This window comes from Ixodes scapularis, unplaced genomic scaffold (assembly GCF_016920785.2).
Source record: "Ixodes scapularis isolate PalLabHiFi unplaced genomic scaffold, ASM1692078v2 PGA_scaffold2__306_contigs__length_199485367, whole genome shotgun sequence".
NCBI classification, from domain to species: Eukaryota; Metazoa; Arthropoda; class Arachnida; order Ixodida; family Ixodidae; genus Ixodes; species Ixodes scapularis.
In genome coordinates, this window is record NW_024609857.1 from 139,455,946 (window position 1) to 139,471,073 (window position 15,128).

The following is a 15,128-nucleotide window of genomic DNA, read 5'->3' on the forward strand; positions in this document are numbered from 1 at the left end:
TCTCAGATACATATCATTGACGAGTTTTAAATGTATAGAAGTAACATCATCATGTGCACGCACCTTCAAGTAAACTCCTTCAGTTGGCAAAAATGTTTCTTCGAGCACTTCATAAATGGGACCTCAGAATAAATATTAGTTTGACCTCAAGTTGAAGAACTTTCTTGTGTCTAACAAGGATTTTGCTATTCAGGTACAACAAGGCCCATATCAAGACTCGCAACAGCATAGAGAGGGCCTTTGGGGTCTGGAAGCGCCGCTTTCCGTGCCTTGACATGAGGCTCCAACACAAGCCGACACGATCTGCCGCCATCATCACGGCGTGTGCGGCACTCCACAACCTGGGACGGAAAATGTCGGACCCTTGTCCGCCAGCTGTGCCCCTGCCTCCCCTGCCAAGGCCCCGGCGCAAGGGGCCCTTGCCACCGTTGCCCCGGCCGACACAGGAACCAGTGAGAGAAACACAATAATTGCTAGCCACTTCACTTAACCCATTCGCTACCAAAGCCGGCGAATCGCCAGGTGTGCTGTCGGGGCCATATTGTCACAGCCGGCGATTTGCCGGTCTGCATGAATTTCTGTTTTAAAGAGCTATTCATAGATGGCGGGCTATGTAGACTTGGGGGTAGTGCAGTTAGATACATTTCCAACAGATGGCGAGGGTCGTTCCGTGCGCTGTGTTTGTTTGAGCTTGCTCTTTTGTGTGTCTTTCCCGTTCGATCGCTGCCTGCTTGGAGAAGATGGCAGTGTCCAGTGTGTGGTGCGGCCTTTCTGACGATGAAATTATAGATATCCTTTCCGACAGTAAGGATAACGGGATGTCTGTTCAGGATAGTGAGTTTTTGGAGCCTTCTGTAGACGGCGGGAGCGATTCCGACAGCACTTGTCGCAATTCCGACAGCGAGTCCGAATCACGACAAGAATGCACTGGGTGTGCGACGCCTAAGCGACCGAGGATGGAGTGCTTAGAGATCTTTTATCCGAGGAAGAATCTGTGAGGGCCTATTGATTTAAAGACTTCAACGAACCACTTAAGCATGTAAATAAAAATCTTTACTTCACCGAGTTTTAATGTAAAATTATACAATCAAAACAGTTGCGCCTAGTGTGGCCGTTTTAGGGGGGAAATGTGCGGTACAGACGGCCCAGCAGCGTGCGACGCAAGCGGGAGCGAATGGGTTAATTTGACCGGTGTATTCGTGGCCATGTGCCTCATAGCTGCCATCAGGAAGTGTAAGCAATCAGGGAAAGAAGGCACCTTCAAAACCTGTCATCTCATGACCAAGGTTTTCATTCTGGTTGAAGTAACGGGTAGACTGAGCATAGATACACTATTTTTTTTAGCGACCAATTAACAATATCTTCCACGGCAGATATCGTTAATTACGTAGCTCTCACAGATGCCTTGTGGAATTTGGAAGTTTAAGCAAGTATAAAATAAATAAAAGGTATAGAAAGAGTGCGCCTCTTCCCATTTATTTTTTCTTCTCAGCAGTCTCGAGCATCAAAAGCTGATTCTCGCTCCTCAGTTTCCTCATTCGGAGCTTGTGCTCCCGCACTTTCATCTCCAATTCTTTTTTTAAATATGCGAGACGGAAAGAGTGCTCCTCCTCCTTCCTCTCCTGGTCGCGTCTTAAATATCCGAGACGGACATCTTGCTCGGCGCCCATTGTGCGCTCCAGCACACCAAAGCGCCCTCCGCCACGGGCAGGCACCTCTTGGGGCACAGCTGAGGAGCTGGCACAGTCGTCCCTGGCCGATGCAGAGGAGGCCGCTGCTGCGGGACGCACGGCTTCGCGGCGCACTGCAGCTGCGGGGCGCACCACAGCTGCGGGGGGTACCACAGCTGCGGGAGGGTCAAGGGCTTCGTCCTCTTCATGATCCATTGGGTAATCTGCATACAAGAAAAATGGAAAACATTAGCAAACTCAGTTAGTGAAAAAGCAAACACATAACATGGTTATTAGCACCGAGCAAATGGGCTTGGAGTAATTTTCGTTTTTTTTTTTTGGTGCGCACCATAGGCATTCACGCCCAGATATGCGGCCAGTGAACAATGTGACATTTCTCGCAGTTGTGCTTGACTGTCGCTTTCTTGAAACCAGATTGTATGGGGTGTTGTGCCCATATTATTACAAAATAACTTTGTGTCAAAACGTGAAGTTGAATTACAAGAATGCAAGCGAGCGCTGACTTCATTTTAGGCACCGCAGGTCAGTACAGAAGACATGAGAAGCGCGCTAGCTTTGAGCTTCTCAATGGCGTCTTTGAGTTTTACATTACGAACTAAAGCATCAGCAACAACGAAAAAACATAAATCGCAAAAAAGTTAATTTTGTCAATGGACATACAAAACACATATTTTAACTTGCTGACCAGCAATACTAATGTAAATGAGCAAGCTCGGCGTTAGTACATGCTGGTTGTCACAGCACCATGTTGACTTGTCTGCAAATAAAATCCCGAGGTTTGCATGTTGAAATGCTGAGTACCGGCTTGGCCAATAAGCATGCGTCAGAAGAAACTTTACGCGAGGTTACGGCTTGCGCGGAAGCGTCAAGATCTGCCCATTAATGCTAGTTCAGAGGCCAAAAAGTTAAGCGCACAGGACAATAAACTTATCGTCCACACTTTGCGCATTATCTCGCATAAGCCTCGTTTACATGAAAGCGACTTCAGCGCATCGACTTCACTCGCTCTTCGAACGAAACCGACGCGGCAACGTTTACATGAATGCGCACCAAGTCCTACACGAAGGTGGCACCACACCATGTCAAAGCTCGAAGTTATGCAGTTCTGGCACCAGCCACACCACGTTTTCCGGTGCATCGCACGTGGAGACCTTTTGACGCGTCCAGTGAACGTAAAGATAGTGCCCGCTGTCTTCGGTGCTGTGGAAGAAGTTACGAGACAGAAGAAACATCAAAACCCAAGCGTTTAGGGCTCCAGGTTGGGACGCCGGGTCACTCTGGACCAGAGGCGACGTGTGTGTACACGCTTTGAGGAAGACCTCGCCGATCGCGACCGGACCAACCGGACCCCGAGTCCGAAAGGCTTCTGCGCAGCCAGGAGGGAACACCACCGAGGTAGGAGCTGCTCGTTCCCTGCTACCATGCAGTGCTCTACAGTGCTCGAAGCTCTCGGTGTCTTTCGTGCTTGCGCCGAAGCTTTTGGGACCCCTTAGGACGCGCAAGTCGCACTTCGCAAGGCTTGAACGGGGGTCGCCCTCACCGAGCAGCTCCGCTATATTCCGCTTACTTACGATGGCAATAAAAGCTTGTGTTTGTTCTCGGGAAAAAAAAGTGTGGGCGACCATATGGGACCGCTCTCCACGTCGCCGACGAGGTTGGCCACCGCCAACCTCACTCTGTCCTGCAGCGAGCGCTTTCCCATAATCCTCCCCGTTCCAAAGTGTGATGCGACTTCTGTTTACATGGGCTGAATGAACGCGCACTCGCCATCTCAATCCACCTCTGTCTAGCGACTTGAATGCTATGCGCTTTCTTTGCACATTATGCTGTTTACATGACCACATTGAATGCGACAACTGGATTCGATGCGACTAAATAGCATTCATGTAAATGCGGCCATTGACTTTGTTGATGCGTCGATCAAAACCAAAGCCTTGAAAAGAATACATCAATATAGCCACATGGTATCTAATGCCCTTTAGGCCACCCTTACTGGGGATTCCAAGACGGATCTTCCGTCATCAAGTCGCTCAAGTGATCTGCATGCCTGCCAACTCTCTCAAAGTGCCCGGGACCCTTCCGAATTTCGGTCCTATCTTCCAATTGTACAGAAGCAACCTCAAGTCTCCTGTACAATGGCCACAATGAAAGCTTTCTTTTTTTCTAGCCACTTTGTTGACACAGCAATCATCGGCGTGTAAATCCAAAATACTCGAAAGTAGGTGCAGGTTACTCGCAGATCATCGAGTGACAGTTTAGGTAGCGCAGCAGCTTAGGATTCGGGCAAATTTCCGAATGCCAAGGATCGACCGAAGGGCATATTTGAAATCCCAGCTTCTCCTCCAGGTCATATGCTCCACCAAAATGTCACGAATGACAACTGATGAGGTGGCGAATTAACTGGAGAAACTAAACACTTAGCGGGGCAAACTTGTGCCCAAAACAAAATAGAAGCAGCTTAGCATCGCAGGCGTCGAGGTAGGCGGAACAGCAGGATTAAGTGCTGGGCTCCTGAAACAATCGGCGGAGAAGGTTAGTGTAGAACATCCTAACCTTGAATAAGTGACAGGGTTCTCGAATTTCCAGCCAGAACGCAACATTTACAGGAACAACAAAAAGGTGTATCCGCAGCCAGGCATTGAACCTCAGCTCTTTGCGTGGGAGCCAAGCACGATAACCGTTTGGCCACGGGCGCACTGTCTACTTGGCAAGTTGCGCGCGCGGCATTATCACGTCGCAACACAGGAAGAACAACAACGGAATCGAGGTTTTCGAATGCAAGCGAGATCGATTAAATTATGGAGCACGGCCGAAGTTTCCTATTGTTGAACTTCCGAAACGCTTCAAAGCTTTTTTTTTAAAATTATGGCGGACAAATGTTTGCAGAAATTTCGGAAGTTGTACACTACTCAGTTTCCAAGCTTTATCATGTCGCGAAAAGGTGACAAGTTGGGATCCTGTACAATTAGTGTCTGTGATGTGAAGATATCGCACGGTGCCACGACGGACATCAAAGTTCATATTGACTCTCAAAAACATGCCTTCGTGCTGCAGAAAGGCAAGGAACCATCGGCAGCTTTTTCAAACGCCTCTGAAGAAAACATGGCGCAGGCCTATCAAATGCCTGTTCACGGGTTATCTTGTTGAACACAATCTATCAATAAGCGTGGCGGTAGCTGCTGGAACGAGCGCTCAGTCGCGGAGGCGCAACGAGAAAGTGTGTGTGTTGCGACGGCCTTCGCTGGGGGCTTTAAACTCAAAAAAATTACACCATCTTCCCGAGGGGAACCATGGGGTGATGCAGAGCATCGCGGATCGTTATTAACGGTGTTAATAACGTTGTTAACTTGTATGTTATTAAATTAGTTTGTGGGGTGGTGCTGACGCTTGCTTGCGCCAACCCACTAACTGACGGGACTGTTGCTTCCATCACACTTCATCGGAAGAACAGAGTGAAGTGGAGTCAACAGCGGTGAACTGAACGCGCGCAGTCAGTCAGTCAGTCTTGAGAGCAAGGAAATCAAAGGAGGAATCCGTGCAGCGCGCTACCGCTGCTTATATTTACACTTGAAGGAGAGGAGACTAGAGGAGGAGAGTTGCGCATGCGCATGCGGTGTGAGTAGAAGCGAACGCACGCGAAGTGCACACAGCTGGTAGAGAGAGAGAGCGGAGAGAGTAACGCACAGCTGTTGGAGAGAGGGAAGGAGGAGAGTTGCGCATGCGTAGTGTGAGTGCGGACAACGACGCCGCGGGACATAGACCCGAGCAAGAGATGCTCCGCATCTAAAAGAATGCCTTCCTGAAGCCACAAGACCATCTGGAATCGCGGGCCCTCGCAAGGAGAAACACCGGCATACGTGTGCGTGCCTGTGCGTGTGTGGGTCTGTCGGTGTTGGGTTTCAGCAAGAACGTCGACTCCTTACATCAGCCACTGCAGCGCGGCAAGAACGTCGAGGGATTACATCATCTGCCCCTCGCTGAAAGAACACCGGGAAATTGCATCAGCCGCACCCGCACTTCGGACACCTTGTGAACACTCGAACACCGGGGAAGGCTTCTCTCTCTCAGAGGGCCTTCTCGCCCTCTGAGGGCTATATAATTCGGGCTCAGAGCCCGAAGTCGCCCACTGCAGACTGCCGATTAACCAGTCGACCATGCGACTTGTATATTCACTGTATATAAAAGTTCTCCTTCAGTACTCCCACTCCAGGCCTGTTTCCTCGGGGCCATGCTAGCAGCGAGCCACAGCCCCGACTCTTGGTTCCGCGCCTGAGGTCCTCACCCTCCCGAACGCAACAATACCGAGGGTTCCCGAAATTCCCTGCCGTCCTGGCGCTGTACGGTTTGTAACTGGTCTATTGGCAAGTATCGCAAGCATGGCGAGTGGCTCTGTTGGCTACAGAACTTGAGAAGCAAGATAGGAAATGTATTTGAGTCGCCTAAACCTGTGCTTACTCAGGTCTTTCACTTTCGAAGTTGCCTCAGCGACATTTCACTATGCCCGTTTTGCTGCCAACAAGCTATCTGTTGACATGCCGAGAATCTGCTGAAGGCTATCGTCCCTCAGCAGGACAACCCAAAACAAGCCCTCTGTCCAGCTTCTACCCATACCAGGTATGCGATCCAATGAGAGATCATCAGCCTGGGGCACCACCATGGGCTCCAGGATCTGGGCCACCGTGAAGAGTGTCTGGCTGGCATGCCTGCCGTCACTGTCTGCACTGTTCTCCAGCCGCCTGGCCATGTGCGGGGCTGCAGCTCCCACGAGCACCGACAGCTGGCTCATTCCAGTTCCTGGTGGTCCGCCTCCTAAGTGGGTGTAACACACAAGTCACTTTGTAGGAGAGTTTCCTACATTTTAGTAAAAGAAAATGAAGAGAAAGAGCACAATATACAGTCAAATGAAGTTGGGGCAGGAAAGAAATGCTCTCAAAGTTCAGAATAAAACAACTGGCCCTAGTGCATGCACTGCGCAATACACATTGATCACGAAACTATGGGCCTGTTACGGTTATTTTTCATACCTAGAGCCATAACAAATCAACTAGGTACAGAAACGCACCTCCTCACGTAGTGATGTTGGGTGCACAGAGACATGACTGAAACGCAGGATTGGCGCCTCTGGGGTTTTAAGGGTAGTCTAGCGCAGAAGTGCACCACCCAATGCTAATTAATTTTTTTCAATAATGACAAAAACATCTGTTTAAAAGTATTGTAACTCCGAAACCAGAACCACTAACCTTTCCAGACTCGTCGTGGCTGCCAACATGCCAGTGTCACTCGCAACACTAAGTTGGGAGCTTCTAAACCACTTTGTAAATAAATAAACTTCTAAACCACTGTGTTCAAAGTTTCCTGCGACAAAATCGCGCCAGGTGCGGAGTGCAGATAAAAAATCCCCAATCCGCACTCGGAGTGCGGATTAGAATCAACCACTACCCGCACTCGGAGTGCGAATAGGAACAGCCGATCACAGTACAGTGCCAATCAGTCACTATAGATTCGGCAGCGAACACGTACAAATTTATGCCGTAAATCCTGAAGGGAAGGAAACACGGACGCAGGACAAGAGAACTGAGCTCCGAACACAGCTTCTTGCTCCAGAGTTCACACTGTCAATGTAACTAGCTCGCCTGTATTGCTGCTTTAACGTAGAATCGAAGGGTAACTCACCTGTCGCAATGCGGTTTTGGTTTTCCACAGCCCTCTCTTTTTTCCACTTCGTCTTCAGGTTGCCCCAGCACTTTTTGAGCTGAGCCTCGTCCCGCTTGTAGAATCCGTGGGTGCTGTTAAACTCCACGGTAAGGGCAGCCCACGCCGCCACCTTCACCTTGGCCGTCGCCTTGTTTGTCCCCTTACTTTCTATCAGTTTATATTTCACAACTAGCCCCGCGAGCAGGGCTTTCTCGTTGTCCGAAAAAAACTTCTTTGGCTTGTTCATCGCGTGGCAGATAAACAAAAGGAACTTTAGAAAAAATAAGACACTGAAAAGTGAAAAATCGAGAAACCAGTGCGATCGCAAGGGACCGACAAAGTGCACTGAAAAGTGAAAAAAATGAAAAATCGAGGATACTGAGGGACGAATGCGAGCGCGGGGAACCGACAAAGTGCACTAAAAAGTGAAAAATCGAGAATAACGTGGATTGGAAAGTGAAAAATCGAGATTACCGAGGAACCACTGTGAGCGCGAGGAACCAAAGCGAGCAAGGGAACCAAAGCGAGCGCGAGAGACCGCTCGTCGTATGTTGCCAGACGAGAATAACGAGAACGCGATGTGGAGTCAAAACAAGCCAAACATACGTTTCGTTAAATTACACTCGCGTTCTCAGCTGCATACAATTACAAAACACTTTTCACGGTAATTATTTTATAATCTACTTGTTCTGCGAACTCATTTCTGAGTTCCGACATAAAAATTTACTATAATCTTGACACTGGACACGCTCGGACTTTCCTTACACGACGAAGGTTTTCTTCGTCTGCTCCTCTTGAAAGGAAAGGGCGAGGCGCGTTTCTGATGCGAAATGGCACCTTTCTTTAAGTGAGCCCGTTTCCTTTTCTTACGTAAGGTAAGGAACGAGGAAAGTAAAGTGGTGTTCCTGAATTCGGGGGTAAGAGTCACCGAGGTTCTGATGGAGTGCTGAAGCGGCCAGCAGCAGTTCAAGCGGTCCTGGATTTTTCCACCTCCAACAGAGTCATGTCCCATGCAAATCGTATGACCACCAGTGAGGCACTTTTTGTCTTGGCCGTGACACTAAAAGAATTCTTTATTCTTGGGCAGACACAGCAACCCATCTCTACCGTGCAATGTTCCCGGACTTCAAGGTGGCAAAGGACTTCTCTTGCAGTAGGAAGAAAGCCTCCTATGTCGTGTCAGATGGCCTAGGGCCCTACTTTGAGAGCCTTGCACTGAAGGAACTCAATCAGGCCGGCGTTTTCTACAGCATTGCAGTGGGTGAAACTCCGCTGCCGGAGGAGCAGCGGTGCCAGCAGCTCGATGTTCTTGTTTGTTACTTTTCAGAGGTTCAAAAGCAGGTTGTTGTAGAGCACCTGCACTCATTTATATGGGTAGTGCGACTGCAGAAATACTTGTGAGGTGTGTGAACAAGGCCACTGAAAATATTCCTCGAGCAGGCTTTTTTTTATTCTTCCGTGACGGCCCGAATGTTATGACGTCTTTAAAAAAGAAACTGGTTCGTGAGCATGGTTCGCTGGTGGATGTTGGTGAGTGTACGTTGCACAAGGTACACAATGCTTTTTCGCATGCTTTGGACTCCTTTGGCACTGAGGTTGAAACTGTGGTAGTTGACACTTACCATTTTTTTAAGAACTCTGCAGTACAAAGTGCTAATCTGAAAGAATATCCGAAGCTTTCCGGATTGCCTGAAGCGGTATTTCTGCACCATGTTAGTTGCCGCTGGTTATCGCTTATGCCAGCTCTGGACCACCTGCTTGAGCAGTTTTTGGCTTTGAAGAGCGTGCTAAGTGCAGAGTCGCCAATGCGCATTGGGGGCAGTGTAAAAGCACGGTTGAGGAGCAACTTGAATGAAAAAAACGTTCCATGCAAAGGCATTGTTCGTGAAAAATGCAGCTGAGCTCTTCACTGGGTTTCTTAAACTTTTCCAAAAGACTGAGCCTTTGGTTCATGTTCTTTACAATGAGTTGGTACTGATTCTGAAGAAAATCTTGGCAAGATTTTTGAGATTGGAAGCCTTCCAGGGCTTATCAGGGGTAAAACTGGCTGGGCTTGATGTTGAGTGTTCACAAAACAGGAAACCAAACGTGGAACTCGGTGCTGACACGGAAGCAGCAGTAATGTCGAGGACTCCTACTGAGAAGACAGCGTTCAGAATTGGGGCAAGGTTGTTCTACATCACATGCTCCAAATATCTGATAACAAGGCTTCCCCTCACGAACATGACTCTCCAGCACCTTAGGTGCTTGCACCGTGACGTACATGCTGCTGGTTCTACAAGGGAATCTTTCAGATACCTTGCAAAATGTGCAACACAGGTGATTCAGCCAAGTCAGGTGTCGTGTCTCTTGGATGAAGCAACAATATTGAGCTTGGAACCGCCAGCAGCATGTTCCGAAGTGGCACTGGATAAGTACTGGCATTGTGTTTTCGAAATAAAAAACAGCGAAAATAAAACAAAGAACTCACTAGTGTCAAAGCTCGTCAAGGCTCTGCTCTCCCTTTCGCATGGAAATGCGGATGTCGAGCATGGCTTTAGCCGGAACAACAAAGTTTTGCCATGACCAGGTCTAGCCTTTCTCTACAGAGTATAAACAGTATTCAACACACTCTATGGCACTTGCTGAAAGGTACAACAGTGACCCTTGCCAGTTTTCTGTTCGTCCAGATGTGATCCGAGCCATGAAGGGCGCCTCAAAACGCTATGCTGAACGCATTGCAGCCGAACAAGTGGCATTGAAGCGATTGCGTACTGACAAACTGTCTTCATCAAAGCCTGGCGCAACTGAAGCTCAAGCACAAAAAGAAGTGGCTGATGCGGAACGCATGTTAAGAAATGCAGAGCTTTTGATTGATTGTGGTATGAAATTAAAGATCTTTAGTGACATCCAGAGTGGCCAAGCAGTAATGACTCAGACTAAGGAGAAAATGGCTGCCAGCATGAGGCAGGTGGAAATGGTGAAAAATACAGACAGGAAAGAAATGTTAGTGGAGATTTCCATTTCTATCTAAGCATGTTCTAGCTTAACACACAGTAAGAGTATTGTTTTTTGATCGGTACATGCTAGTCAATATTTTGTTTTATGTTTTACATTGTGTGGAAAACAGCAGGAAACAATATATGTTCTTTTCCTCACTGGTTGCACTGCTGTATTCACATGGTACTAAACAAGAGATCTGTGCATTTATGACTTGGTATTGCTGGGTGGTGTTTCCGTTTTTATTTTAACAAGCCTCTATAACCTAGGGCATGCAGTACAGCTATTTTTTTTTTATTGGTACATGCTAGTCAATATTTTTGTTCTGTACTTTGTATTGTGCGAGACACCAGAAAGAAATGTAATATATGTTCTGTTCCCAATTGGTTGGGCTACTGTTTTCACATCATACTATGAAAGATCTGTATACATTTCAGACACATTAATTTATATTCTGCTGTCATGCTGGGCGGTGCTAGTTTTTACCGGGGGCATCCAATACAAGTATTGGTTTTAGTGGTACATGCTAATCAATTTTTGTTTTGTCATTTATTGTGGGTTATTTGAATTGTTTCTATTGTTGATTCTAGTCAAGAGATCTGTGTACATGACAAAATAAATAAATTTGTGATGTTGTTTACCTGTCTTGCTGGGCGGCAGACCCCTGCTACAAAAGTTGTTACAGCTGCTCCAAAACATGTTTCTGTCTGCTACACGAGCTGCTCCAAAAGTCTTGTGGGCATTGCCACCACTGCGTATTTAAACAAGTTCACCTGTTGCGATGCCTTTACGCTGCCACAGATACGGTACGCCGCCAACGACGTACCACTCGGCGGATGGGCGGGATGGCGGCAATAAGCTGCAACGGTTGCCAACGGTAGCTGCCGGGACGCGCGCGCAGTCGCAGAGGCGCAACGAGAAAGCACGTGATTTGTACCGAGGGTTCCCAAAAGTCCCCGCCGTCGTGGCGCAGTACGTTTTGCAAAGGGTCTATTTATTGGCTCAATCGGAAGGATGACGACAAGACATTTTTTTGCCCTCCTTTTGAAAGCCGTGAAAGTGATGAGGACCAGAAAGCTTTGTTTACTTTTTTGAGGAAGCTGTACAAGAGTGAACAAAGCAAGCTTACAAAGGTTGCCTTTGGGCTGACCTACAAAGCACTTTATCCAAGCCACCTAGAGCGTCAAAACGTGAAATTGGTGCTAAAAGTTTTAACAGCTTTGTATCGTCAGCTTTGTCACTTCAAGTGCAGAAATTGCAAATGGCTGCACTGCAGGAGAAAGCCACCTTCATTGACTTGACTGTCAGGTGGTGGAGCATTGTGAATGTTAAGACACCAGAAAAGGGGCACAGACTGCGTGATGCTTGGCAGCAGCCTATGAAAGAGATGTCTTGTTTGCAAGTGCGGTACCTTGACAAGCTGGCTTGACAGGTGGAGCCAGAGAGGAACCCAAGGTGGTGGCTTGACAAAGGAAACCCACTTTGCCCTCCGACTAAGCACATATTCATTGATTCAGTTGTCACGGTATTGCATTGATGAGCTGGGCTTTCAATATGTCCTTTTGAAAAAAGTTTCAAACAGATTGCCTAGAGGCCAGGTTCAGGAAGTACCGCCAAATGTGTGGATCTCATTACATGGTGTCGGTCACTGAAGTATTCAAGGTGGACACAAAAATTCGCTTGCAGAACAAATTTATGCTGGAGGATATGCCGTTGTCATTGCAACCAAAAGAACAGAAGCTTGATGCCGAGATGCTAATAGCAAAGTATGGCATCAAGCTCACCCAAAGTGAACTGAGGGCATCACAAATTGATGTTCCTGCATTGTCATACATTGCCGACTATTGTGCACATGCTGCAATTAAATGTCAGCCATGTGAGGATTGTCAGTCACAGCTCATAATCACTGACCGAGAACTGCAGCAAAGTGAGCACGTAGTCATTGACAGCATTGGCAGAGGAGGCTTAAAGTTTCCGCAGCCTTTCGTTGTAGATGTTGTTCTTGGGACAAAAACAGTCTTGAGCACCTTGTAAGTAAGGATTATGAGCAGCGGTTTCATGCAGAAACCAACCAGAGGATGGTCCTCTTGAGCATCATGCGTTTCTACTAAGTGGCAGGGAGGAGTTGGACATTTGTGCAAGCGGCCACCATTCAGATACAGTACTAAAGAACATTTTAAAACCGGCTGTCAACACGCTACTGAAAAACTATGTTGCTCGCACGAATGACACTATATCATAAAAGAAAAAGGCTGCACAATTTGATTATGGCTGTGAATATTACTGTACCAAATGCTGAAAGTTTCTTTGTTGCGATACATTATTGATACATTGTTATAAATGATCAAGTGGCTTGGGTTTCTTTTTTTTTTTTTAAAGCTGGTTTGTTTAGGTTTTTTTTGTTGCACAATGTGGTTATGTCTGTCATAATGGCCGTATTAAGAGGTAAAAGTTTGAGTCTTCCTTGTGATACACTGTACTTGTATTGTAAAAAATATTTTGCAATTTAGCCGGGCCTTGTGTACCTTTCTTTTTAATGCCATCGGAAGCAGTCACGACCGCCATAATAGAGCGCAGCAGCAGTATTCCATCTCCATGTAACTTGGCATTCATTTGTAAATTTCATATGCTATGCATCTATCGCGGCAATGCAGAAATAGGCATTTTACTTGGTTTTACGCCTCTAGTAAGCGCCGCGCGGGAAGCTTCTGCGTCTCGGCAGCTCTCGTCGACGGGCCAAGTGCATGACGTCACGGAGGCAGTGAGGAGGCTTAAAATTATCTAGGTGGTGTTGGTTTCTGGCCCGTTCTTTGCCATCTGACAAATTGTGGCGAAAGTACCCCCTTCGTTGTCCGCCTTTTTTGTGGCAAAGGTAAGCCTCCAGACCTATCAAGCTTTGTTGCGCCTTTTTTTAAGACAAATGGAGGCGCTCACAGCAAATGGCCTCTTTTACAAAGGGTCATGCATCAGTGTTCGCTTGACGGCAGTAACATGCGATACCCCCGCCAGTTTTTGTCCAAAAAACTTGTGAGACGTGTACCCAAAGGGGACTGCACCTCGAGGGAAGAATGACCTTCTCAGAGCTTGATGCCCCTAAACAAACAGAAAGAACATTCAGAGACAGAGAAGATCCACTACATCATGTTGGCCATTCTCCATTCAAAGATCTTGAACTCGACATGATCGCGCTCTTTCCGCTGGACTACATGCATCTTGTCTGCCTTAGCGTGATGCGCCGTCTTTTACAGGCATGGCTGTGTGGCAGAGGATGTCTCAGCACTGCTCAAAAACAAAAGCTGACTGAAAGACTTGAGTTGTGTCGAAAATCCTTTCCACCATACTTCCAAAGAAAGTCGAGAGGTGTTGATGTAGTGGAGCGATGGAAGTCGACAAAATTTCTATCGTTTCTGCTTTGTGTTGGCCCTATTGTACTGAAGGGACTTCTTCCAGACACCAAATACAAGCACTTTTTAGTGCTGCACGTGGCAGTAAGGATCCTTGCCTCACCTGCATTTTATTTAGGGTACCATACTTTTGCCAAGGACCTTTTTTCTTTGTTCAAGAGTATGGAACACCAGCTCTGTACGGAGAAAGACAGCTCACATACAACGTGCACTCACTAAGTTGTCTGGCTGACGGCTGCCTTTCAGTGCATTCGCGTTTCAGTTTCCTGGGGAAACTAAAGCCACTGCTTCGAACGAAGAGTGCACCCCTCTTTTAAGTAAACCGCAGGCTCTCGAAGCACACTGGAGGAACCTGCTTTCCCACACCAAAACGTGTCCTGCATGTAGTGAGAAAGGGCAACTGCTACCTCATCAACAGAAAACCGGTAGAGATCATGGAAGAAATTTTGGACCAATCAAAAGAACTGATATTTATCCCGCACGACACGCACGACCAGCAAGCCGATTGCACGAAGACGTCGCCGAGCCGTCGTCCTTTCTTGTGGCTGAAGACATTGCTCGCTCAAACGTCAAGCACGAAGTGCGTACTTCGAGTTGAATATGCACGCGTACGGTTTCTTTACGAGGTGCGAATGTGGCATATGCGTGGTGCTGCCCGACTTCAAGCCGGGAGTGCATGTATTGAAGGGAAATCGGCAGCAAACTTCCGACATACAGTCTACCCGCTGCATTACTACGCATGATTGAGCTCCTTCAGTACATCAGTGGAAAGACGTCCGCCTCACTTGCAGAGGGCACGAGTTCGATCCCTGGTGTGGGTGTACCTTTTTTTTTTTTGTCAAGCATCTTGCTATGTTTACATTTCTTTTTTTACAAATATCACTGAAAAAAAATAAATGTTGTAAACGATACGTCGCTGAACTAAATGGTATGGGATTCCACTTTTGACACCTGTGAACTCAATGTAGTCACTTTCCACAAAATGCAAGGAGCATATGAATCGGGTAGCGTCCGCTTTCTGAGCTTCGCGTAACTGTTCTACAGGAATTGCAGCCAGCCATTGATCCCGACCCGTTGATCTTTTGGAAACTTGTGCACTCTGCCGCACAATGCCGCTTTCAGATGCAGGACATGTGAGGCAACTCTTCACGCAGCGTCTTGGGAGTACCGTATTTATTCGAATATAAGGCGAGGTTTTTTTCCGAAATCCTTAGTCTCAAAGTCGTACCCCGCCTTATATTCGAAGCTCAGTACAGCAATACGGCAATTTTGGTGTAACAGTTTCGGTTTCCGCCTTTCAACCATTTCCAAGCTTCCAAAAGAGCCCGACAATACTGTTACAAATCTAACGCAGAGATTT

The 15,128-nt window shown here is 47.4% G+C and overlaps 1 protein-coding gene across 1 annotated transcript in view; it reads right to left on the bottom strand.

The window, feature by feature from the left end:
• Positions 1-1,444: 1,444 nt before the first annotated feature.
• The window catches only part of LOC115327698, a 132,704-nt gene continuing 119,020 nt past the window's right edge, over positions 1,445-15,128 (bottom strand). Inside the window, exons 3-4 of the mRNA XM_040210919.2 lie at positions 6,303-6,500; positions 1,445-1,894 (exon numbers count right to left, since the gene is read on the bottom strand). Coding sequence (XP_040066853.1) covers positions 1,476-1,894; positions 6,303-6,477 — 594 coding nt within the window. The 5' untranslated portion in view covers positions 6,478-6,500 and the 3' untranslated portion in view covers positions 1,445-1,475. The remainder of the gene's footprint in view (positions 1,895-6,302; positions 6,501-15,128) is intronic.